The sequence below is a fragment of the Gorilla gorilla genome, chromosome 23 (genome assembly GCF_029281585.2).
Source record: "Gorilla gorilla gorilla isolate KB3781 chromosome 23, NHGRI_mGorGor1-v2.1_pri, whole genome shotgun sequence".
NCBI lineage: Eukaryota > Metazoa > Chordata > Mammalia > Primates > Hominidae > Gorilla > Gorilla gorilla.
The window spans coordinates 22319824-22346931 of NC_086018.1; the positions used below are offsets into that span (position 1 = coordinate 22319824).

The window sequence follows — 27108 nt, forward strand, 5'->3', positions numbered from 1 at the left end:
ATCTCATAACTTATTTTAAGAAGCACAGCATAATAATGTGTGGGCTTGGCATTCAGTTTTTGAAACAAAACACTGAGCCTTCAATGACCTTCCTGTACATGTAAAAGCACACCTGTCTGCATGGCAGCAGTTGGACCTCACAGTGTGGAGTGTGCCTTCACCCTGGAATGTTTATGCCCTATCGCCATGGTGATGGGATTAGGGATCTCCTGCCCTTGGTCCTAAGTGCTACTATCTGTGCTGAGTTTTTCAAAGGTCAGAGTAGATTGAACCTTTGTGGTTTCATTTTCCCTGATTTTGATTTTTCTTATGGGGAATCTGTGTGGCTGCATTCAAGGTATGTTCATACTGGCCTGTCAAATGCGATCTTTTCAAATTACTAGTTAATGCTTTCAAAATATGATGTTTAAAAAATTCTCCTCTGTATTTTCCATATGCAGTTATAAATATGTTTCATGGTTATGTTTTATTCCTCAATTTATATATTTGATTATTGTACCAAGCAGAGTACCTTTGAAATTTTTCTTCATTTAAAAAATATGTATCTTGGCTCAGGCGTGTAATCCCAGCACTTTGGGAGGCCAAGGCAGGAGGATTACAAGGTGAGGAGATCAAGACCATCCTGGCCAATACAGTGAAACCCTGTCTCTACGAAAATAGAAAAAATTAGCCAGCCATGGTGTCAGCTGGTGTAGTCCCAGTGTGAATTGGGATTCAGTTTATTTCCAAATTCCCAAATTATATATATATATAATATATAATATATACATATAATAAATATACAATATATATTATATGTATATTATAATATATAAAAATATATCATATATATAAGATATTATATATTATATATTATATATAAAATATATTATATATAATATATAAAATATGTTATATATAATATATAAAATATATTATATATAATATATAAAATATGTTATATATAATATAAAATATGTTATATATAATATATAAAATATGTTATATATAATATATAAAATATATTATATATAAAATATAAAATATATTATATATAATATATAAAATATAGATAATATATAATATATATTATTTATATATAATATTTATAATGTATATATTATATATATTATATATTTAATATATGTAATATATATTATATAATTATATATTATATGTAATGTGTATATTATATAATTATATGTAATGTATATATTATATAATTATATATATAATATGTATAATTATTTCATATATATATAATTTCCTTTTACATCCTGCGTCGTTCAACGTTCCATCCGCCACCCCACATATTAAGTTATTCCCCAGGGGAGAATATGGCAAAGTCTATTTTAATGCAGTTTTTAACCTAATTAAGAACCTATGAAATCATTACTTTCCAAAACTTTGGAACAAAGCCACACTACTATGGATGGGTTGGAGGCTTTTCACACAATAAAATGTACCTCTCTTTGTTTTTAACATGTTTTTCCCTTCCTCTCTTCTTTTTTTGTGAAATGTGTATTTACTTTAATAAATTTGTGGTAAGTCACTTCCATTCACATATTAATTTTTTAAAGTAATAAGTATGTGTCTTGTCTACATGTGAAATAAAACACACATTTATTTTTGTGCTTTGGAAGTCATCCAGAATCATGGAATTGTCAATCACAGTCAATCACCCAACCTACTCACCTTTCCAGTGTAGTCTTAGTCAAATTTTTTTTTGTTATCCAATGAGATGCAGTATTTCAACTCAGAAAGATAAATAGAATGAATTGGTAGAGACTATTAACTAAGAACATACAGTTTTATTTATACTCAGAAGCAAGTAGATTATGTACATATATATGAAGATAAATATTAAAAGGATAATTGTGTAAATTTGCATGTAGAGAGCTTTGAAAACCTGTTTACTTGTTAATGCTGTTTTGATGTATAGTGTCTTTGTTCTCCCAACCCATCATCCAGAGCTCTCTGCAGGAGCTAAGTGCTCATCAGTTCCATGACTTGGAAACTGTCTAAGTTTAGAGGCACTTGTATTTGTTCATAAATAAGGCAAGATGATATTGTTTCACAGGTTTTAGTGCAGAAGACTGAATAGATAGGCTGCTCCACCCAGTACACTGGTGTTCATTTCATGGTCATCTCATCTGTTAACCATGGATATGAAACACTTATCTTCAATGATCTTCCTGTACATGTAAAAACATACCTGTCTACATGGCAGCAGTTGGACCTCACAATGTGGATTGTGCCTTCACCCTGGAATGTCTATGATGCCCTATCGACCATGGTGATGGGATTAGAGATCTCTTGCCCTTTGCTCTGCCACTGTCTGTGCCAGCCAGGCCACTGGGCCATTGTGGCAGATGGTGATGCCCTTTGTGCGCTGAGGCAGACTCAGTGCTTTTGACAACTTTATCTGCTTCTTTCAAAACTGGGTCTGTATTATGATAAAGTGGTCGGTTTTAGGCCAAGCAGGTGTATGTCATAGAACAATGACTTGGGAGTTCAGAATCCTGGGCGTGAATAAGCCTCTGAGCCTTACTAAGCTGTGAAATCTAAAGCAAGACATTTCACTGATAATTAAGCCTCATGAGCACTTATACTGTACACTTTACCTACATGAAATCATTCGGCCATCACCACAGACAAATGGCATGATTGATTTACTATCACCTTTCGCTGGGCAGAAAAAGACAGAGATGAATGTGCCCAAGCTTATGAGCCCCTCAGCAAAAGAGCCAAGATGGGAACCCAAGCATACAGCCCCAGTGCTGAGGCTCTGAACTATTGACCTGCCCTCAGCACTCAGCCTTGGGATCATGAGTCACTGTGCAAGGGAGTTCCAACATCTGCATGTATGTGTGGAATGATCTGAGCCTGTAGAGTTCCTACACACTGGCCACATTATAGGGTGGTGTCTGTGGTCACACAGCTCAGGGCAGGTATTAGTACATGAATAGCTTAGCTGTGTCATAGTCTTTATGTGAAAGGCACATAAAAGCCCAAATCCTTTTGAACTGGTTGCGGATTTTGAGTTGGAGGACAACACTTGGGGCAACCGGTCACATTCCTTCAGTGCGCGGTCACTCCTCAGCACATGTCCCAAAGCCGGTAAATAATGGGAAGACCCTGTACTGATGTTTGATGGCGTTATGAACTTCAAATGACCCCTATAGAAATGTTAAAAAAAAAAAAGTCTGTGAGCTACACAAACTGGGGACAAGTAAGAACACAAAATACCATTAAATAATGAACCTCATGTGTCACCCTGCTTGCAACTCCCTCGGCAGCTGGTTTGAAGAGCCTCAGTGCTCACCAGGGGCCATCTCCGCGCTCTGCCCTCTCTCGCTGTGGGTTGCCTGGGCTGAACATAGGCAGCCCCTCACATGATGACTGCAAACACAGGGCAAAGGAAGACTGAACGGAAAATGTATGGTTATAGTGGTTATTTTAAAATATAAGTATTTCAGTATTTTCTAATCTTTAATAATTGATTATTTTTAGGGGAGGTTTTTTTTTTTTGAGACAGAGTCTTGCGCTGTCGCCCAGGCTGGAGTGCAGTGGCATGATCTCAGCTCACTGCAACCTCTGCCTCCTGTGTTCAAGCGATTCTCCTGCCTCAGCCTCCCGAGTAGCTGAGACTACAGGCACGTGCCACCATGCCTGGCAAAGTTTTTGTGTTTTTAGTAGAGACGGGGTTTCACTCTGTTAGCCAGGATGGTCTCAATCTTCTGACCTCATGATCCACCCGCCTCGGCCTCCCAAAGTGCTGGGATTACAGGCATGAGCCACCACACCTGGCCTGATTTTTTATTTTTTTATTTTTTGAGATGAAGTCTCTGTCACCCAGGCTGGAGTGCAGTGGTGCAATCTCAGCTCACTGCAATCTCTGCCTCCAGGTTCAAGGGATTCTCCTGCCTCAGCCCCCTGAGTAGCTGGGGTTTTTTTGTTTTTTTTTTTTTAGTTGAGATGGGGTTTTACCATGTTGGTCAGGCTGGTCTCGAACTCCTGACCTCAAATGATCTGCCCACCTCCACCTTCCAAACTGCTGGGATTACAGGTGTGAGCCACAATGCCTGACTGATTATTTTCATAACCAAGAAAAGAAATAAATATAATTAATGCTGGTGCATGGTATTAAATCTAGTTTTTAAAAAATTCACACATAAACAAGGCAGAACCCTATACCCTCCATGATAAATGCAGTAGCAGTGTATGTGGGTCTGTGGAGGTTGAAAGGGACTTGGTAGATGTCAAGAAGGTAGTGGCAGTCCTGCTGGGCTTTTAAAGGGTCTGAAGAAGTGACAGGATGCTGTGGTTGAATCCTAGCATGTATTTTAGCATTTGTTCATTTGGAGTTCGATTATTTCACGTTGCTTTCATTTGCCATTACCTGGAAAGCCAAGGGCTCTACTCTCATTTCCTTGCTGCTCTTTCTTTGCCTTCCTTGGTCCATGAAGAAGATGGTCCAGGAGAAGCTCATTCCATGCTTGTTAACCAGGCACACCCCTAAGTTCCAGTCCCTGAGTCATTCATGAGTAGCACTGCCAATGAACTGACAGCCATGCTGTGTCCCTCCACATCCCCTAGGTGACTCGAAGAAGCCTTCCAAAAAGCGTGTGAAAAAGGAGACCTACTCTACTACCAAGGTAAAGTAGCCTGTCTTTGCCTAAGATGTAAATGTTGTTTTCTTGGATCCTTTATTTTTCAGTTGATATCAGCTATGGGAAAATTATCCACTACATTATAGATGTTAGATAATATTTCCTTGGGGATGGAGGAGGTGTATTTTACCAGTTGACACCTGATTCCAGAGGACATGCAAAATTGGCAGTGTCAGACAGTACACTGCGTGTTAAGGGATGTTTTCTTCAGGAACAAGCTTTCCACTTTAGATAAGAATTCTGCAATTGCTACTCAAAAATTACCTAGACAGAAACATTCTTCCAGAAAAGCCCCTGTGCTTTCCTAAGGGAACTCTACTCTAGAGTTGGGGCTTTTGACTTGAACCTTATTTCCAATCTTGGTTACCCAGAGTTTCCAAGTGAACAAAAGACCTGTGTGAGCCATCCATAGCATAGCCTGATTCTCAGAGTGTTTTCCTTCTCTAATTACAGGTGACTTCAGGGAGCACATTCAATGGTACGTATTCTGGAATCACTCACTGGTTCTTAGAAAAGGATTCTATGGGAAATCTGGAGCTTAACTGCTGGCTTTTGTCTGGAGAGCCTCCATGATCCAAGACATCTGGTGGGAATGAGGATGTGGGGTAGAGTAAAAGAAACTGGTTTTCCAGGTGACATACTCTTTTTATCTATGTATAGTTTCTGGGAACGTGTTCACATTAGGTTGTGTGTGGGTATGTGTGTATTAGGGCGGGGGTGGGGTGAGGTGGTCTGTGTGCACGTCTGCATGATTTGCTTGTGAATGTGTGTCTATGTGTGTTTCCCCCAGGAAAAAAATGTGTTTACCCAGCACAAATCTCAATGCCATTTTTCTTAATTTAACAAATCAGACCACATACTTTACTTGCATTAGTTCACACCTCATCATCATCATGCCCATATGTTGTGAGCTTGTTTATTGAGCCCACATGCCAGATGGAGAAACTAAGCCACATACATAAATGTGCCCTGGTTCACTTGCTGCATAGTGAAGAGTCAAAATGTTTACTCATACGGCGCTAATGTTGAAGGCCTGAACTACAACCTCTATTTATCAGCCAGTGAAGAGATCACTATTCACCATGCAAGGGAGTTCCAGCACCCTCTATGCCTAGAATTACCCACTCCTGCAGAGATCCCAAACGCCATCCCTCACATAAGAGAGCCTCATGATCTCATAATCCAGGTAGCTATGTAGGCATCTTCCTGCAGGTGTCACATAGTCCTTAGTGTGAAACCAACATAGAAAGCCCATGTTTCTGATCAAATCACAGGTTCTGAAACACTAAGGGAGGCACTAAGTAGGACAATGTGGTGCCTGCGTGTCATAGCTGGGTCTCCTCAAGACATGGATCAAGTCCAATAAGAATTGGGGAGATGCTTTAGAGTCTTGATGGAGTTATCACCACAAGCCCTCTGAGCTACACACTTTAGGGATCATGACCATTAAGTACTCAAATTACCATTTGGTTGTTATCCGGGTATCCGTTGTCCTTGTGGCAACTCTCTTGTGAAGCTGGTGTGGACAGCCTCAGTGCTGGAGCTGAGCCTCCCTTCTGAATGGACCCTTTCTGTGTTAGCAGGTGGGTACAAGCATGGGGGTCAGCACACTCAGTGGATTTACACACACAGCATTGAAGAGTAAGGCTGGGCTTCGTTATTTACACATTTTCAATAAATGATGATCTTCATAACATAAAATCAATGATGTAGTACACTAGAATACTGTCCCTAGTATTGAATCTTGTCTCTCAACAAAGGGTTGCTTAAAGTCACATGACAGATTCCATTCAACTGATGACACATGCTGTAGCAGCAGTTAAAGCAGTCATTTGAAAAGGCTTTTACTATAAACTTCTGTGTGAGCCTGAAGTGGGGGATAAAGGAGGTGATTAGCTCCCCTGTGCCATGTTTCTATTATGTGCGTGGTGGAGGAAAATTACACAGGAAGGTGACGGAGAGAACAGAGCAAAGGATTGGACAGGTCCATTGAACCCATGAGACTATGGTGAGGTTAGTGAATGAGATTGGCCATTTTAGGTCAAATTTTACCCAGAGCTGGTGCAGCCGCTGCCCATTCTTAGCCAGACCTTATTGCAGGCAGCTCTGATCAATAGTCAAGGAGGCAGTGGGGGTTGCAGACTTTATTCATTAAATCACCAAAGCACCAGCCCACACGGCCACTTTTCCAGTTAATTCACAGTAGCTTGCATATTCAGGTTTGATCAGTGGAAGGGAAGTTACTTTTTGCAGACCCATCTTTTGGCAATCATTTTGCAGTGTCGGAAGGTCTGAGCAGCCTCGGGAGGCAAGCAGTCCCTGGTCCCTCAGTGTAGTCACTGGAGGAGACAGTCACTGAGAGGCAGCTGGCAGGGTGAAGGGAAAGGAGAGGCAGGCCACAGAGATGACAGCCTTTAAGCTGTCATACTGGGGAGGTGAAGGATCTGAAAGAGGAAGGAGAATTCTTTATCATTAAGGACCTGTCCTTATCTCAGGCATTTCCTCCAGAGCATCACCTTTGTCCACCCACACACCTTGGGCTAGGAGGACTGGAGAAAGACAGTGAGGGGTCTCTTGGGTCTCTGGCACAGGGCGTGAGGAAGAGGTGGCAGTTTTTCAGGAATCTCTCTCTCTAGGGAACCAAATACATTTCCCATCTCAGGTCCTTCACTCAGCGGGGTTGAGGTTCTGCTCGTCACTTATCATCTCTGAATGTCAGCACCCTCAAGTGTAAAATCTCAGCCACAGCCCCTCCTCTGCACCCCCTGCAGGGCTGCTGTTCTCCATAAACCATAAGGCATCATGCCCACGGAAAAGCTGAACAGGAAAGCATGCTCCACTGCCCCGGAGCCATCCAACTTCCCCCTCCATATTCCGCCACTGCTAAGTGTCCAGCTTATTCCTCCTGGCATGTAGTAAACACTTAGAGAACATTATTGAAGTACCAGTCCTCTCTAAGGTTTTCCTGTATTTAATGATTTTTTAGCCCTGTACTGTGATACTAAGAAGTAGGGCCTAAATAGGGCCTAAAAAGTATTGCTAAAATTACATTATGACAGTGCAGAGAACTGAGGGCAGAGGGAGGACATGAGCTTGCCAGGTCCACATGGCTTAGTGGAATTTGAATCCGGGCCCCCACTCTGCACCAGCCCTGCACTCACAGTCATCCTGCTGTGTTCTCCTCTCCAGGAAGGCACTGCCCACGCAGTCTGTCTGATAGAGGTGTTGAGTGCTCACTGAACTCTGTGATCTTCCTGAAACCCAACTTTGATTCAGTGGGCTCTGCTTGGAAGCCTGTAAAGAAAAGGATCATAAGTTTAAACTTAGAACAGATTATCACTATTTTCCCTCTGGTCTTCTGTCAGCAAGATGTCAACAGCCCTATCTATTGTAAATGCATTAACCAGCATCTTCTCTGATAGAGAATACAAGAAGATATGCTGTGCACACCAACCAGTGTCGGAGACCTCCTGGCTCCCGGGTAAAGAAGAAGAGGTACCCACAAGAAGGTACTGTGGAAGTTCATTAATTAAGTTGATTCAAGAATAGCAATTGCGGGGAGTATTCAGTGTCCCATATGTAAGAGGAAACTATGAAGAGACTAAGCCATATTTTTTAATGTGTCAGGATTCTAATTTGCCTGGTGAGTAAATATTGCTACAACCACAAAAGTAAATATCTACTTAAAAGTCCATTTTGGTTCATGTTTAATGATAGACAATGTTTCAAGCTAATGTCTAGAACTTACCTGGTTGTTAAACATAAGCATGGATCTCCCTGAAAGAGTGGTGCTATATTATTATTTTTCAATTAATATATTTCTTTAGAGAGTTTTAAATTGACATAAAAACTGAGCATATGGCCGGGCGTGGTGGCTCACACTTATAATCCCAGCACTTTAGGAGGTCAAGGCAGGCGGATCATCTGAGGTCAGGAGTTGGAGACCAGCCTGGGCAACATGGTGAAACCCCATCTCTACTAAAAATACAAAAAAATTAGCTGGGTGTGGTGGCAGGTGCCTGTAATCCCAGCTACTCAGGAGGCTGAGGCAGGAGAATCGCTTGAACCCAGGAGGCAGAGGTTGTAGTGAGCCAAGATCATGCCATTGCACTCCAGCCTGGGTGACAAGAGTGAAACTCCATCTCAAAATAAATAAATAAATAAATAAATAAATAAATAAATAAATAAATAAATAAAAATTGAGTATATAATACACGAAGTTCCCATATTATTCTGTCTCCTCACCCTCACTTCCTAATTTCACCTATTAGTAACATCTTACATTACTGTGGTACATTTGCTAGAATAATGAGAACATATTGATACATTATTATCTGAAGCCTACATTTGCATAATGTTCATTCTTTCTGTTATACATATATATGAATTTTGAAATATTTAAAACATTATGTTCACCCTTATGGTCTCATAAAGAAAATGTTCACTTCCCTAAAAATCCTCTCTTCTCATTAATCTCTGTCCTCTTTCTCCAGAAACCTTGGCAACTATTAATATTTTCCCTATCGCTTCAGCTTTGTCTTTTCCAGAATGTCATATAGTTGGAATCATATATTATGTAGTTTTTTCAGATGAATTTATTGCACTAAATTGATGTACGCTTTAGCTGCTTTCATGTCTTTTTTATGCCTTAATGGCAAAAAATGGCACATTAAATCACCAAATAATATTGCATTAAATGAATTTTTGTCTTTTTATTCACCTGTTGAAGAATTCGGTAGATTTCATGAGAGAAACCATCTGGGCCTGGTGCTTTCTTTTTCGGAATGCTCTTAATGTGAATTCAACTTATTTAATAGACATAAGATTATTCAAATTAGGATCCTAGCATGACCTTGGGAAGATTGCCTTTCAAGGAATTGATACATTTCACTGAGGTTATCAAACTGCGGTCATAGAACTGTTCATGATATTCCTTTTAATGCCTAACAGTTCAGTAGAGATGGCTCCTCTTTTATTTCTGAAATTGGTCATTTGTGTTATCTTCTTTTTCTTGGTTAGCCTGCATATCAATTCATTCATTGTAATGAGCATATCAAAGAACCAGCTTTTGGTTTTATTGATTTTCTGATGATTTGAGTGTTTTAATTTTATTGATTTCTGTGATGTTGTGTATTACTTTTACTTGCTTTCCATTGCATTCCTCTATTTTCTACAGTTCCCTAATTGAAACATGATATTACTGATTTTAGGTCTTGTGATTTTTAGTATATTGCATCCAATGCTATAGATTTCCCTCTAAGGACTGCTTTTGCTACATCCAGAAATCTTGCCAAGTCACATTTTCTTTTAATGTAGTTAAAAGTATTTTTAATTTTCTATTGAGACTTCTTCTTTAACCCATGAGTTATTTAAAAGTGCATTGCTAATTTGCAAATATTTGGGGATTTTGTGGCTCTTTTACAGTTGTTGATTTTTTGTTGTCAGGTATGTGTTGCAAAAGCAGTTGTCTACCTCATCTTGCCACCACCCAAGATGGCCCAGGATGTGGGCTCTCCCTGAGTGAATCTTTGGCAATCTGCCAACCTGATGTGTTCGGCCTCCTTCTTTAGTCTGAGCTTGCCTTCTGCTTAGAAAGGGCCATTCTCAGTTCTGGCAGGGAGTTTTCCCAACATTGAGAAGGTGGCATTCTTACTCCCCACTGCAGCCTGCACCTCTGACCGGTGGTCAGCAGACAGGACAGAGGTCCTCATTAGACAGAGTTCAGCGGGGTCTCTGACCAAAGTGCATCTTCAGAGTCTGCACCTATCCACTGTGACCACGGGCAGGCTCTGAGTCCTAAAGCAGGAGGAACTGTGCGACCATCCTGATTGGAAATTTGTGAGGATCACCGTGTTACTCAAGTAAGGTCTTTGGAAAGTGTCATATTACTACTGTTTGTGAACTGCTTGTTGGTGGCCTGGCTGAGCCACACACTTTATGAAAACCAGGACCCCTCAGCTGGTGTGGGTGTCTATGCAGCCTGAGACCCTCATGTGAACAGCCTTGTGGCAGCTGTCTTTGCCCCTTGCCACCATCAGTGCCTCCTTGTTCCTGGGCACTGCTTTCTCTGATGGTGCTCCATTGTTTTCCTGCACCTCAGTGTCTACAGCTGGATGTCTCTTCCGCAATCTAGGCAAGGGGGCATCAATGGCACTTCTGCTGTGGCACTGCCCTCCTTCTTAGCTTGTCTTGCTCTGTCTTAGGCTCCCTCAAAGATCCCACCCTTCAGGTTCTTCCACAAGTTTCTTATTGAAATCCGAGCAGAAAACTATGACCAATATGACCAATCCTATACCCACTGAAGACGTGAATGAAGAATTAAAACAATTCTCCATGGACTCTACCATATAGATCCCTAGAAGTAATTTCTAAAAAAAAAAAAAAAAAAGAAGGAAGATGTAATAGTTTTCCATAAATTAGAATACCCTACATGTACAATTAAATGAAATGGCTAGTATAGTCTTGAAACCAAAACCAGATAAGGTAAATTAAATTCTGTGATATTTTAAAATACTGTAAATTCTGACTAATGTGAGTTAATCTCAATATATGAAATAGTAGATTAACATTGAAAATGCAATAAATAAAATTAGCTACCTCAAGAGTTTAATGGAAAAAAATGTGATTATTGCAATAGATTCAGGAAATTCATGAATAACATTCACCCTATATTTGTAGGACAACCATCTGATTAACTTTAAGTGACCTGTGACAACCATTTGAATTAATGCTGCTTTCACAGCATATCTCTTGGCTTGTTAAAAACCCGACAAGAATTTCCGTAACATTAATTTATTTTTAACACCTATATTGGGTGTGAACCCACCATAAAGTTTGCCCACTGAAAAGGTCTACAATTTGATGCTTTATTAAATTGATACTGTGTGCACCCATCACCACGATCTAATTTAAATATGTTTCCCTCACCCAAATTCTCTCTTGCGCACTGGCAGTTAATCCCCACCCCCATCTCCAGCCCTAAGCAATACTGCTGTGACATTCCATCTCCACAAATTTCCCACTTGCTTAATAGAAATGGACATATATATATATATTTGGAATCTGACTTCCTTCATTTAGCATACTATGTTTGAAGTTAATTGACATGTTAGCACGTGCTGGTCATGTGTTTTCCTTCATAGTCTGCTGTGTCTACTCATACAGATAGTGTTTATTCATTTATCAGTTAATGGACATTTAATTGTTTTGTTATTTTCTTTGATGAGTAATGTAGCTTTGAGCATTCATATACAGTCATGTAATGCATAATGACATTTTGGTCAAAAAAAAATTTTTTTTTCTGAGACCCAGGCTGGAGTGCAGTGGCACAATCTTGGCTCACTGGAACCTCCACCTCCCAGGTTTGAGCAGTTCTCGTGCCTCAACCTCCCGAGTAGCTGGGACAACTGGCACACACCACCATGCCTGGATAATTTTTGTATTTTCAGTAGAGACAGGATTTTGCTGTGTTGGTCAGGCTAGTCTCAAACTCCTAGCCTCAGGTGATCCACCCATCTCTGCCTCCCAAAGTGCTGGGATTATAGGCATGAGCCACCACACCCAGCCTAATTTTTTTAAGAAACAAGAGAACTGTTTTCTAAATTACTTTTGCCAATTTATATTTCTACCATGATGCATAGCACTAATTTCACCGTACAATGTATGGTAGGCCCCAATATGTAAGAAATGATGAAAGTAACACATAAAGATTAGTATAAAACAAATGAGATTATCGTTGTTGCTATCATCTTTGTCAAATTCTGAAAACAATCTGAGTATATTTTTATATAAATATGCTTGGCAACATAGCTGAAAAATGCATTATCAGTTACATTTATCAGTAACAAAGACATAAATTTGAAGGGGGAAAAACACTTGTACTAACAATGCAATGTCAGAATTAACATAAAAATTCTGCTGGTCACTTTGGAATATTTAATTGCCTGGGGCAGTGTTTAGTAGACAAATGAGCATCTATGGAGCACCCAAAGTAGGGGAATCAACAGAACTTGGGTTTGAAAAGTTATCTGGGTTTAGAGCGTGAAACTTTGTTAGAGGACACACACCTTGCATGAGCGAGGTGCCTTGGTGTGTGTGGACGTACCATTATGCTTGGAGGTACAGCGTAATGGTGGCTTCCTCCAGAAAGGGACATTTGGGGTAGATTCATTCCATCTAGACAACACAGCCTGATGTGGCATGGACATGAATGGAGGTGAAATGGTCAGTAGTTGAGAGGATCAGTCCTGACAAGGGCCGAGGTGAAAAACCTGGGAACCCCTTCAGGTGCAAAGTCTTCAGCTGAAAAAGGAGGTGGTCACAGGAAATACTGAGACGGGTCAGCAATGCATGGGAGACAGAGTTCTTGGCCCTGCAGGGTGAGTAGTGTGGATTCTCAAGTTTTCTCCTCTCTCCATTAATTTCTTTCCCAATGCAGATGACTTCTATCATACAGTCTTCAGCAACCTTGAAAGATTGGACAAGCTTCAGCCCACTCTTAAAGGTAAAGGAAGGCAGCTAACAAGACTGGCATCTGGGCTTGGCTGTGCGTGTTTTCTATCGTGGGGAAATATATATAACACAATATTTATCATTTGAACCTTTTAAGCAAAGTGTGCACTCCATGGCATTCAATATATTCACAGGGTTGCATAACCAACACCACTATCTACACCCACAATTTTGATGATTTCTTACAAAACCTTGTCCACAATAAGTAATATAGCACCTTCCCCCTATTTCCAGCCCATGGTGATTCCTATCCCACTTTCTCTTGTATGAATTTGACTATTCTAGGCACTTCATGTAATTACAATTATACAATATATTCCTTTTGTGTCTGGCTTATTTCACTAAGCATAATGTTCTCAATGTCCACCCATGTTGTATCATCTATCAAAATTATGTTCGTTTTTTACAGATGGATGATGTAGCATTGCATGCAGACCACCTTGCTTTTATTACATTCATTTGTTCACTGATGGTTGGATTATTTCCACCTTTTGGCTCCTGTGAAAAGTGATGCTATAAACATTAGTATACAAACATCTGTTTGATTTCTGTTCTCTATTCTTTGGGGTGCCTAACAGTAGAGTTCCTGGGTCCAACAGGGGTTCTGTATTGAACCTTCTGAGCCACTGCAAACTGTTTTTCACAGTGGCTGCAACTTTATCCATTTCTACCATCAATGTATCGGGATTACAATTTCTTTACGTCCTTCTTCACACTTATTTTCCTTTAAATCATCCTAGTAGGTGTATATTGGTGGCTGCTTGTGTTTTTCATTTGCATTTCCCTAATGACTAATGATCCTGAGCAGCTTTTCCTGTGCTACTGTCTGTGGCTGTATCTTCTTTAGGGAAATATATGTTGAAGTCTTTTGCCCATTTTTATAGAGTTGTCTGATTTTTATTTAGTTAATTTGTTGTTGTAGATTTTTGAATATATCTTAAATATATTTAAAATATATTCTAAATTTTAGTCTCTTACAAGATAAATGATTTGCAAATATTTCCACCTTTGTGTAGAACTTTAGATTCACAAACTTCATTAATTTGTATGAAATCCTCAGCAGTTGACCCCAAACAGATAAGACTGAAGCAGTATTTTAGGAATAGTTGAAAGTATGATCACCACAAAACATAAGCGTAATCAAATCCTGCAAGCTACATGTAAGGCACAATGACAAATAAGGCAGCAAAGGGCCATCTGGTGATTAGTTCACCACACTTGTTGCAACTGTTTGCGCTGCAGAGTTAAAACACACCAGCATTCAACCCATGTCTCCTCTCTTGAAGTAAACTGTCGTATGTTGGCTGGCCTGAACAAGCGTAGATATTCTCCATCCTCAATTAATATGCATGCATGACAAAGAAAAGGAGGCCTGGATGAAAAAATATTGTGTGATTAATAATTATGCTTTAATTAATTTTAAAAGATATAATTTCAGTACTTCTAATTCTCCCATCAGCAGTTATAACAAAGGATTAGTGAATAAATACCATAGACTGTTTTGCCTAGAATTGAATCCGATCTATCTATTAAACTTTGCTTTTATTCAAGTGCAAAATGCTAAAATACACAACTGCAGTGACAGCCACTGTGGATCCTCAGAGGTAAAAGTAGTCTTGGGACATAAATCCTGCAAGCTAATATTGTTTTTACAGGTTTAGAAAACCATTTAGCTGGGTTTCAAACCTCACAGTGTGAGCAGTGGGACTCTCATCAAACTATAGCATGTGCTTCAGTACCATTTGTAGACTGACTCATTCCCATTGCCTTAAGTTGCCATCAGCAAAATGCCAGGGACTCTATTTCTTGCTCCTTAGCTCCTCGTTCTTGCCTGTCTTTCCACGAGGGAAGATTTTCTAGCAGGAGCTCAAGCTGTGCTTTTAATGAAACACATCCACACACACTGTCCTGTTGTCCACATTAAGCAGAGCTCCCTGAATAACTCATGAACAAAAGCATCTATGACTAACCGTTGCTCTGTGTCCTCCTAGCCTCTGAGGAGTCTCTAGTTCACAAGGACAGAGGAGATGGAGAGAGGCCAGTCAACGCGAGGGTAAGGTTGCCTTGCTTTCTCTGAAATAGAAATGTTCCTTTCTTGGTGTCTTTCTTTTTCAACTGACTTTACATGTGAAAAAATGACAATGTCCATGACAGGTATTAAATGCAGTTTTCTGAGGGGGAGGAAGAAGTGACTCTTAGCAACTGATATGTAATCCAAAATGGCATTTAGCTATGACGGCTTCAGGTTGTAGACTGTATCCTTGGGGTCCTTGTCCTTGGAAGCAATGTCTTCTCCTTGGATTCAGTATTTTGCACTTGCCAACCTACGTGGACCTGAGAGATCCACCATCCAGAAGCTGATGTCTTTTCCAGTGTGTATCCTACCCTTGTTTTGGAGGCCTTGAAGTTGACTACACTTTCTGATCAAGTTTTCGGTATTCATTGAGAGAAACAGAGCCTTGTGCAAACAATCCACAACATGACATACCCCTCAAAAAGCTTTGTTTCTGTATTGCAGGTGGTGCAGGTGGCCCCTCTGAGGCATGAATCTAGTAAGTATTCTGGAATCACTTGCCAAGAAAACAATCTGGATGCCAAGAAAGGTGTGGCATCCTTGCCTAGTTTCAATGTGAAGAGCCTCCCTGATCCTGGGATCGTGATAGGAATAAGTATAGGGGAAGTGTTTTTTTTAAAACCTGAATTCCCCAGGGAAAAATTATGGCCAAATTTTGAGGAAGCAGCTGTGCTCCCTTTTGGGTGGTGCTGAGTTGGGTGCTTGAGGATTGGTGGTGTCTTGTGTGAGGCTGCATCGTGTGGTGTGAATGTGTGTGTTTCTGTACAGGTGAGGCTGTGTGTTTGCTCAGGAGAGATTTCCCACTTATACAACCCAATCACCAGTGTCCACTTCTAACAATAAAATCCACCCCCGCTCTACTCTCTCTGTACAGTGATTCCTCCACCCTCACCAGAGCCATCCCCGGGTCTGCCTTATTACCCCACTGCTCAGGTGGAGAACCTAAAGGGCCAAGGGAGTGGCCCCAGCTCCCGAGTTCCTGAACGAAAAAGTGAAAACACGAACCCAGGAGTGTGGGCCAGTGCTGACGCTGACATGCACTTAGTCATGGGGTGTTCACCACCACACAGGGAGTCCAGCATTCATGTAGAAGCCCTAAAGCAATGAGCCCAAAAGGCCCCAGACACTGCCCATCATCATAAAGTGGCCTCCGTGGTCACACAACCCAGGGCAGTTATAGGCTCATCTCCCCACGGACAGGCATAGTCATCAGTGTGTCAAAAGCACAAAGATCCCCAGGTGTTTGGCTCAGCTCACAGATCCCTTTTTTTTTTTAACTTTTAAGTTCAGGGGTACATGTGCAGGATGTGCAGGTTTGCTACATATATAAATGTGTGTCATGAGAGTTTGTTGTACAGATTATTGCATCACCCATATATTGAGCCTAATATCAGTTATTTTTCCTGATCCACCCCCTCCTCCCACCTCCCACCCTCCAGTAGGCCCCACGCTCACAAATTCTAAGAGGAGTGGGGGACCACAAAGGCCAGTGTGGCCCACTTCAGTTGTGAAGTTAATTTGCTCAGCAACTGGCCAAAGTCTATAAGGTTGGGTGATGTATTTTAGTAGATTTAGTAATACTATCTTCCCAAGCCCTAAAATGCTCAAATCCTGCCAGCTGAAAATGGTGAGGAGGAACAGATAGGAACTCTGTGTGGCACTTGGTTATTAGCCTGGCTTCCATCCCTTAGTGGCAACTGTCTTGTATATGTGGGTTAAAGACCCTCAGCCTCAAGCCAAGCCTCCTCCATGAGGAGCCATCTCACTATTGACTGGCTAGTGCCGGGTATGGCCACCAGCCCAACTGAAACAAAATGTTGCTTTAAAACAAGTGTAAATCTCATACATACAACAGGCAAATGCAGAAGCAGTGTGGTCTCGCAAGTTGTAAAGAGGACAGTCACGATTTTGCTGGACTTCAACCTGGGTAGAAGACATGAGGGAACTCTGTCACTAAATCACGGCAGAGTTCAAGGCCACTTGCAGACTATTTCATGTTACAGAAGGTGGCCTTTAGCTACTAAGCAAAGGCCTCTGTTTCTCATTTCTTTCCTGTTCATCTTCTTGGTCATCCTTCTTCCGCAAGGGAAACGAGCCCAAGCAAAAGGCAGTTTCAATATTAATTTGACCGAGGTTTTGTGCAGTTTATTATCATCCAGGTAATCAGGTGCAACCCAGTCTGCCTAGCAGCCCCCCCTATCTCTGCTCTGTGTTTTCATTTAATAAACATTTTGGTCTACTTACTATGTGCTAGATTTTCTCGAGACCAAGTAAATGAGATAGAATCTTTATGTTGGCAGCTAAGTTAGATTTAACATAACTGACAAAAATTAAAATTTCTGATTTCTTGTAAAAATATTTTGTATGTGTGAATGCATACTGAATGTAAAGTGGATAAAAAACTCACACTTGCACTCATGGAAGGCTTTTCATGAATTTGTCAATTTTTATTTTTTATATTTCCCCATTTCACCGGATAATGCATACCTGAACCTGGAAAATGATTCCCACAGCAGAAAGTGTTCTGAGCCACATCCCTTAGCTTCACTAGTGCAGGTCCACCTGGGAGGATGTCCCAGCATCAGCTTGGCCCATGCTGTGATCAGCCACCTCCATGCATCACACCAAGCAAGCCCCTGGGTGATTCACAGTCTCCACCACCAGGGCACTGACCTTAACTCTGTGTTCTTCTAGCTCCCCATGAGGACGCCGTACACGACATCACTAACGAGGACACTGTACACCACATCACTAACGAGGCCGCCGACAAGGGCGTCGCCAACGAGGACGCCGCCCAGAGCATCGCCAACGAGGACGCCGCCCACGGCATCGCCAGCGAGGACGCCGCCCACGGAATCGCCAGTGAGGATGCCGCCCAGGGCATCGCCAATGTGGTCGCCGTCCAGGGCATCGCCAAGGAGGACGCCGTCCAGGGCATCGCCAACGAGGACGCCGCCCAGGGCATCGCCAACGAGGACGCCGCCCAGGGCATCGCCAACGAGGACGCCGCCCAGGGCATCGCCAACGAGGACGCCGCCCAGGGCATCGCCAACGAGGACGCCGCCCAGGGCATCGCCAACGAGGACGCCGCCCACGGCATCGCCAGCGAGGACGCCGCCCACGGAATCGCCAGCGAGGACGCCGCCCAGGGCATCGCCAACGTGGTCGCCGTCCAGGGCATCGCCAAGGAGGACGCCGTCCAGGGCATCGCCAAGGAGGACGCCGCCCAGGGCATCGCCAACGAGGACGCCGCCCAGGGCATCGCCAACGAGGACGCCGCCCACGGCATCGCCAGCGAGGACGCCGCCCACGGAATCGCCAGCGAGGACGCCGCCCAGGGCATCGCCAACGTGGTCGCCGTCCAGGGCATCGCCAAGGAGGACGCCGTCCAGGGCATCGCCAAGGAGGACGCCGCCCAGGGCATCGCCAACGAGGACGCCGCCCAGGGCATCGCCAACGAGGACGTCGCCCAGGGCATCGCCAACGAGGACGCCGCCCAGGGCATCGCCATCGCTAATGACACCGTACAAGACATGCTATCGAGGAGGCTGTACAGGACATCGCTAATGAGGGCACTGTACAAGACATCACCAATGAGGGCGCTTTATACGACATTGCTAATGACACCGACAAGGCACGCTAACGTGGACGCTGTACACGACATTGCTAATGAGGACACCGTATAAGACATCGCTAGTAACTATCGCAAGAACAAAAAACCAAACACCGCATATTCTCACTCATAGATGGGAATTGAACAATGAGATCACATGGACACAAGAAGGGGAATATCACACTCTGGGGACTGTTGTGCGGTGGGGGTGGGGGGGAGGGATAGCATCGGGAGATATACCTAGTGCTAGATGATGAGTTAGTGGGTGCAGCGCACCAGCATGGCACATGTATACTTATGTAACTAACCTGCACAATGTGCACATGTACCCTAAAACTTAAAGTATATATATAAAAAAAAAGACATCGCTAGTGAGCACGCTGTATACGACATCGCTAATGAGGACGCTATATATGACATCGCTGATGAGGACATTGTATACGACATCACTAATGAGGACACCATACAAGGCATCGCTAACGATGACGCTGTACACAACATCGCTAGTGATGACACCGTATAAGACATCGCTAATTATGACGCTGTATACGACATCGCTAATGACACCATACAAGGCATGCTAACGAGGATGCTGTACACGACATCACTAATGAGGACAGTGTGCAAGCCATCGCTAATGAGGACACTGTATATGACATCGCTAACGAGGACACTGTACAAGGCATTGCTAACGAGAACGCTGTACACAACATCGCTAATGAGGACACCATATAAGACATCACCAATGAGGATGCTGTATATGACATCGCTAATGACACCCACAAGGCATGCTAACGAGGATGCTGTAGACGACATTGCTTATAAGGACACCGTACAAGACATCGCTAACCAGGACGCTGTATACGACATCGCTAATGAGGACGTTGTATATGACATCGCTAATGAGGATGCTTTACAAGACGTAGCTAATGAGGTTGCTGTATATGACATCGCTAATGAGGACATTGTATATGACATCGCTAATGAGGACGCTCTATACGATATCACTAATGAGGACGCTGTATACAACATCGCTAATGAGGACGCTGTATATGGCATCGCTAATGAGGATGCTGTATACGAATTCGCTAATAAGGACGCTGTATATGACATTGCTAATGAGGACACTGTACAAGACATCGGTAAAAAAGAAGATGCTGCCAATGTAAGACACTTTTCTTTGTCTTGAACATAAATGTTACTTTCCTGGCTTCTTTCCAATGAGATGTAGACATGAACATCTGCCGGTGTGCATTATCGATGTCATCTGCAGTTTAATCAAATGTAGACATGAACATCTGCCAATGTGGACTATTTATGACATCTGCAATTCCCTTGGTGTGGTGCTATTGATTGGCAGCCTCTCACCAACCCATGCCAGGCACACTGGGGTGTGGTAGATGGCAGCATCCACGATCCACTGCAATGCAGAGGTGTTTCCCTCCACAGCAGTTTTCCCCCATGGATTAAGAGTTGTGAAACTGCCAATCTAGATACACTTTAAAGATAAATTCTGTGGGAAAAGGTCTTGTCTTTTCCACAGGTGTCTTCCGTGCCAGTTTTGGGGGACTTCGACCTTTGACTCAATCACTATACCCCTTCTTATTTTCTCTCTCAAGTTGTCGAGAGACTATCAGATCTGTGTGACGTGTATGGCATCATTTCACCCTCCTAATGTTTTCTTTTCTATAATTGCAGGAGCCATTGACACTGGAGAATGATACGTACCCTGAAAGAACTCACTTCCTGAGGAAAAAGCGCCATCTCTAGGGTACAGAAACCTGATTCTGGGCTCCTTTTGGGAAGGAGGATTTGGGGTCTGGTGAGAGCAAATGATTTTGCAAGTATAAAACAATGTCCAGAGAGGCTGTAGGGATATCTGTGAGCCCAGAGGAAACACCAGGGGATCCTGTGCGAAGCACCATGGCTTCAGCTAGGGTGGGAGGAGTGGGTGGGCCTCTCTCTAATGACTTATCCTGGTGTTTGTGTTTCTAAAGATTTGATTGTGGAGAGCATATCTGATGATGGGGATTTGTAGGTAGGTAACTACTTTCCACGTAAGATCCAATTGGAGAGAGTTCCCAGGGGCCTTCGGGGTATCCATGCTGCTTGGGAGGTTAAGGGAGGGGGCATGAAATCAAAACGAAACAGGAAATATGTGTCATATTGGATTTGGTCTTTTCCGGGTTTATTGGCATAATAGTTAGAACTGTCTCTCTGGGCTATGAGGGTGCTGTGTTATTTAAAGGTGGTCTTTCCCAGAACACCTGGCCTTTTCTTTTCTGCCTCTGCCAAACATCACAGCCTTTGGGTTGGATTAGTCAGCACCCCTTGGGATTGTGCAGAAGAGGTTTGGGGTTGCATCGAGTGTCACCTGTGGTGAACAGAATCTGAGGGACACAACTCTCTCACAGGCACTTCCTTCAACCTGGAGACAGAGTTCTCCTGGTATGTGCCCAGGGGTGGAGGAGAAATTGACAGTCTGCCTCTGAACTTTCAGGACTTTAAAAAGCACTCATGTTTCCAGCCTCACTGTTGACTCCTGGCTTAAAGGGATCTCCCGGGGTGAGTGAGGAGGCGGGATCGGACCCTGGCAGTCTGACGGCAGCACCTGTGTTCCTCTGCACTGGGCCGTGGATGACATTACACACCTTGGTGAGAATCAGGAATTGAGGCTAACCACATCTGAAATTGAGATGGGCCTTGAGTCATATAAATAGTTTGGAAAAGATGCATTTTACCACGCTATTGAAAGAAACCATTTATTTCTCACTCCAGCAGGATAAATGGTTTTCAGTATCCATTTAACTGCTCATTGACTCTTACTGTAGATGAGGAGGTGGCCAGCAGCCCCTGCCCTCCCCCAGTTGTAGGCCCAAGGTAACCAGCAATTGACTGGATATAATGGAAGAGTGGTGCATTCAGAGGTATCTGTATTAATGGGACCCACATGATATGGATGAGAGCTATTAGGGTGAGAAAAAGCCTGGGAGCACAATGAAATATTTAAATATTAAACAAAACATTGTTGAAATCTCCATTGTACTTTAGTAGTTGAAGTCATTCTTGTGGTCATCACTGCCTTTCCCAAGCATAACAAGCTACTTAATATCACATAGACCCGTGCCATGAGGAATGATGATCAGTTTGTAAAATGCCAATAAAACAATTGCCTATATAAGCCACAATGTTTCATCCATATATTTCAATTTCCATGTGTAAGTATAGTTCAAATTTCAGAAATTTATTATTATCTAATAGAATATGCATGGTATATCAATGAGCAATTATCATACTATTTCTATTAACAATTATTTGTATGATGAAAAAAGCAGACTCCCATTCTTGGATTTTTCTCAGTTTGCACACATTAGCATGACAGCCCCATTTCCACCAGACATGTGCCAGCAAGAGGCCAGGAACAGAGGCTTTTCTTATTAACTAAGATTTCTAAATGTATTATGTATTCACATTTAGAAACTCTAAATATCATAAAAGGTTAGCAAGGAAGTTTCCCTTCCACTCTGAACTTCCAAACACCAAGTCAACATTTTTGTTTGCATATCATCCCTGCAATCTATGTGCAAATAGAAGCATGCACCTGGAATGCAGGCTGATGTGTGAATGTGTTTACACAAAGTCCTCTGTACCTCTGCATATATCACTGGGCAATGCACCTTAGTTATCATTCCACATTTCAAATGTAAATCCATTGTATTGTTTCAGAGCTATAAAGTACTGCACCCCATGACTATTCCCAAAATTACTTAAGCACCCCGCTATGGGTATCCATTTGTTCTGTTTCCAGTCTTGCTCTTATAACCAATGCTGTAGTGAACAGCACTGTGTTGAGAAGTGGTGAACGTGGGCATCTTTGTCTTGTTCCCGTCCTCAGGGGGAATGCTTTCAACTTTCCCCCATTCAGGAAACTGTTGGCTGTGGGTTTGTCATAGATAGCTTTTATTACCTTAAGGTATGTCCATTCTATGCTGATTTTGATGAACGGTTTTAATCATAAAGAAATGCTGGATTTTGTCAAAGGCTTTTTCTGCATCTATTCAGATTATCATGTGATTTTTGTTTTTAGTTTTATTTATGTGATGTATCACATTTATTGACTTGCGTATGTTAAACCATCCCTGCATCCCTAGTATGAAACCCACTTGAATCATGGTGGATTATCTTTTTGATATGCTGTTGGATTCAGTTAGCTTGGTTGTAGCATTTCTTATTATTCCATCTGTGGAATGTATTGGTTTAAATAATGAAAACATGTTCTATCCTCACTGCTTAGCACTTTGTGTTTCTTTAATAGCCTTCCCAACAGGGCAACATAAAAGCAGGAGCCCTGCTAGTCACCCCTTAACCCGGAATCCCCCCTTCTCCACAGCTCGCTCATTGGATAGGATAGACTGGGCGCCCAGGCCTCAAGGTAAGGACGTGCTCTGTCACCTAGAGGTGCAGTGCTTGGGAAGGCCAACCTTGGAGGGTTGCCTGCCAGCTTTACAGTGACAGAGGTGTTGGGAGGGACTGACCACCGGTGCATAAGGCTGTGCTTTGTTGGTGACATAAAGGATTGTTTCACAGATTGCTGGGGAGGGACAATCCCAAGGCCTCCCCTGGCCCTGGTGCTGGCTCTGCACAAAGGCAATAAGAGAGGGATGCTGGTAAGGGCTGACCTGTTGCTGTGCTGGGGAGGAAGGTGCTGGGCTGAAATTCAGGAGGCTGAGGATGCAGCAGCCCCATAGGAGGTACATGACCTTCAGGATACATTTTCTTCATTGATGATCAATGGAAATGAGAAATCACTGACTATTTTTTCTATCATTGGAATCTACTCTCTACTGCTCATGCTGTTCCTGTCTTTTGGGGAAGATGGAGGATCAATCAGTGTGCGCTGCACTGAGTGGAAGGAAGGAGAGCTGCGACAAAAATTAAGGAAGGATGAGAGACGGGAGGGCCCTTCATCCAGCTGCTTGCAGAGTCCTCCTGAGGAGGAAAGCCCCGTGGCTCCCTGGCGAAGGAGCAGTGAGGGCTGCGTGACTCCCACAGTGAAGTGTGTGGTATGTCTGAGGACACCCAGGCTGGTCCATGAGGAGCCAGTGGCAGAGTGAGAAGCAGAAAGGCCAGGAGGGTGGCTGGAGGCCAGGCTCTGAGTCATTCTGCATGTGATGGAAACAGCCGGAGCCCAGTGGGCTTGGAGGTACAGGACGCGGTGGCTGATGACAGAACAATGTGGAGAGAGGCGTCATTTGTCAAATCCTTACTTTGTTCTGGGCATTGTGCTAAAAATTCTGATGGCTCATCCCATTTAGGGGCTGAAAGTTGCAGAGGTTTAGGAAGCTCGCCCACGATACTGGAGCCCCCATCTCCTGCCCTAGTGCCGTCCACCTTCTCACCCAGCCACCACCTGTTTCAGGGGAACACACAGAAGTGGTAACCTCTTATGGATAGGCAAGTAAATTCTGCTGTTTTTGTTATTCACAGAAAAAACACTGGCTCATGTGGGTTGGGAAGGTGAAATACCAGAAGTATTTCATCTAGTTATTTCTACCCATGCAACTCCTATAGTATTGAAATGCGTAGGTTAGCATTTTTGGCCAATTTACTCAGCATTCTGGGTTAAAGGCTTTTATTTATTTATTTATTTATTTATTTATTTTTGAGATGGAGTTTCGCTCTTGTTGCCCAAGCTGGAGTGCAATGGTACGATCCTGGTTCACTGCAACCTCTGCCTCCCAGGTTCAAACTATTCTCCTGTCTCAGCCTCCCAAGTAGCTGAGATTATAGGCACGTGCCACCACACTGGGCTAATTTTTTTGTATTTTTAGTAGAAATGAGATTTCACCATGTTGGTCAGGCTGGTTTCGAACTCCTGACCTCAGGTGATCTGCCCTCCTCGGCCTCTTAAAGTGCTGGGATTACAGGCGTGAGCCACCATGCCCGCCCTAAAGTCTTTTAAAATTCACTTGTATAAGTTGACTTAGTTTTCTTTAACCTTGTAGAAAAATACAAAAATGGCAATCTCTTTTATCACACAAATAATGTCTTTTTAATGGAGTGATTTTTTTCTAATTGAGGTATTATGTACTTTTCATTTACTAATTATTGTTTACATTTGAAGTGTTTTATGAATTAATATTTAATTGCATAGATGAAGATTACTAGTTATAGGCATTTTACTAACCAATACTCATTAAGCATAGCGTGGATTCATATGACATCAAGGAGCTATTTTATTTGGTAAAACGAAAAAGCACAAGAATGAACGAACGCAAGAACTGAAACAGTGGAGACACCTAGAATGACTTGTCTAAGATCTAAATCATTTTGTTGTCTTCCCAGCGCACTTATTATCCTGATCATTGTCATCAGCATTGTTTGGGTCCTTTTAGCACAGATTTCTCAAAATGGGTAACTCCATAACAGTTGGAAGTTTATGAATTCATATAATTTGTAAGAGGTCAATTTGGAAGTACCTATCTATTTTAAAATTCCAATAACCTGGGAATTTCATCCCATGTCTAGAGTCTTCTATGTAAACTATTTCCACAATTAGGAGAAATATGTACATGGGGATTTTCTATGTAGCGGTGTTTTGATAGAATAGAAAAATGGGATAAACCAAATTTCCATCACGAAGGAAATAGTAATATGCTGAATAATAATACAGCGAATATTATGCAGGCTTTAAACATCAAAAAAGAGTTCAACTTCTGACTCCCGATGATGGTGTTGAAGCAGGTCACAGCTGGTTTACATTTGATTTTCATGTGGGAACTCTGGAAGTCTGCCTTAGTGATTTTACATGTGGCTAAATTGAGCTAATGACAAGCTGTTCGAAGTATGGCAAAATGGAACTTTAAAACAGTATCTTGTCAGCAACCAAGTGGACCTGTTTCACGTAAAGCCCATGCATTCATCTGCCTGCCCATCATTCTGTCTGTCCATCATTCTGTCTGCCCACACGGGCAGCATTTGTTAGTGGAACTGAGTGCCCACTGTCGAGCTGACAAGCCCATAACCTCCCTGTTCCTAGTCACACATTAATTCTTCAATAAGTCCCTTTTGATAGATTGTGATTAAGCTTAGCTACTATTTCCAATTGCTTCCCCAAACGTACTTCTCACTGTTCTCCCATCACACCCTCCAGCCCATCCATGCGGGGATCCTTTGCTTTTCCCACCTTACACCAAACTCCCTATTTTTACTCCCACTTTTACCTCCTCTCCAAGACAAAACAAACAAAACTAGCATTTTAAAACTTAGTTGTAATCTTTCTTCCTTCATGAAAATTTCTCCAACAGCCACTCCCACGGTCCTGTATGTTCCGGATATTTAAAAATAATGGCTATAAGGTTGAGCACTTCAGGATATGCTGTTTTGCTGTGTGCAGATGGAGGCAGTGGCTGGAGTGAATGAACGGCAACACTTGCTGGCAACCGGCAGAAGCTGAGAGACAGGGAACAGGCTCTCCTCCAGAGCCTCCAGGAGCCAGGCCTTTGGACACCTTGAATGTGGGCTTCTGGGAGACCATGCGTTTCTGTTATAAGCAGCCCAGTCTCTGGCAGTTTTTACGGCTGCCCCCGAACACTCATCTATACCTGTCTGACAAGGTCAAGCTCCAAGGAAGGGATTCTCTACATATCTACATTGTTTGCAGATTTTACAATAATCATTTATTCTTGCATGGCTGATCATTGTTAACCAATACAAATAAAATAATAAAGAAATGACCCACATTTTATGTTGGGAGTTTGATCTGCCATTTATCAAGTATGGAATCTTGAACAAGGGGTTAAACATCTGAATGTCTCCATCACTTCATCTCTAAAGTGGGGGTGCTCACACCCACTGGGCTCCCCCCCGGGTTGGTGCCGGACTCTCCCTGGGCCCCTGTTCTCTCACCAGCCACATCCATTCTCCCCCAGAGGCGCTAGTGACTGTGCGTGGCTTTCCATTCCCACCACGTTTGTCTCTAACCCCAGTGGCAGATCAGCGTAAGAACACAGCTGAGTGCTCCTCGCCTCCTTGCCCCTTCGAGGGCTCCTCACCACCCACCAGATCAGGTGCAAACTTCCAAGCCTCGCTGGATCCCCTTCCACATTCTGAGCTCCGCCTGCCTTCCCATCGCTATCCTTCCCCACCTGCCTCCCTGGTAGAGAAAAGCAGAGTGTGTGATGCTGTCTGAATGCTGAGCACGGCCTTTTGCAGCCAGTCCACTGTGTACGCTGCCCCTATCGGAGACCTCCACCTTA

The 27108-nt window shown here is 42.7% G+C and overlaps 2 protein-coding genes across 4 annotated transcripts; both read left to right on the forward strand.

The window, feature by feature from the left end:
* The first annotated feature begins 209 nt into the window (after positions 1-209).
* On the forward strand, positions 210-19034 carry LOC129529615 (uncharacterized). The gene is made up of 8 exons (XM_055375236.2): positions 210-337; positions 4579-4637; positions 5106-5130; positions 8075-8161; positions 13090-13155; positions 15155-15216; positions 15682-15715; positions 17932-19034. Exons 1-8 carry the CDS (start codon positions 310-312, stop codon positions 18921-18923), a joined length of 1353 nt encoding a protein of 450 aa, XP_055231211.1. The 5' UTR covers positions 210-309; the 3' UTR covers positions 18924-19034.
* Positions 19035-19083: 49 nt separating this feature from the next.
* LOC134758213 (uncharacterized) lies at positions 19084-26597 on the forward strand. 3 transcript variants are annotated; one of them, XM_063704766.1, is made up of 5 exons: positions 19084-20015; positions 20549-20621; positions 20848-20888; positions 21351-21505; positions 26158-26597. In XM_063704766.1, the coding sequence occupies exons 1-2, from the start codon at positions 19428-19430 to the stop codon at positions 20618-20620; spliced, it is 660 nt and encodes a 219-aa protein (XP_063560836.1). In that variant the 5' UTR covers positions 19084-19427; the 3' UTR covers position 20621; positions 20848-20888; positions 21351-21505; positions 26158-26597. The 3 variants fall into 3 exon arrangements, with proteins under 3 accessions (XP_063560836.1, XP_063560834.1, XP_063560835.1); XM_063704764.1 differs by lacking the exon at positions 20848-20888; XM_063704765.1 differs by lacking the exon at positions 20848-20888 and having other exon boundaries at positions 26247-26597.
* The last annotated feature ends 511 nt before the right edge of the window (positions 26598-27108 follow it).

Coding starts and splice junctions, on each gene's coding strand:
- LOC129529615 (XM_055375236.2), top strand. CDS start 310: ATGGGGAATCTGTGTGGCTGCATTCAAG. Junction 8,162..13,089: donor GAAGAGGTACCCACAAGAAG/GTACTGTGGAAG, acceptor TTCCCAATGCAG/ATGACTTCTATCATACAGTC. Junction 15,217..15,681: donor AGAGGCCAGTCAACGCGAGG/GTAAGGTTGCCT, acceptor TCTGTATTGCAG/GTGGTGCAGGTGGCCCCTCT.
- LOC134758213 (XM_063704766.1), top strand. CDS start 19,428: ATGCTAACGAGGATGCTGTACACGACATCACTAATGAGGACAGTGTGC. Junction 20,016..20,548: donor AAAAAGAAGATGCTGCCAAT/GTAAGACACTTT, acceptor CTATAATTGCAG/GAGCCATTGACACTGGAGAA.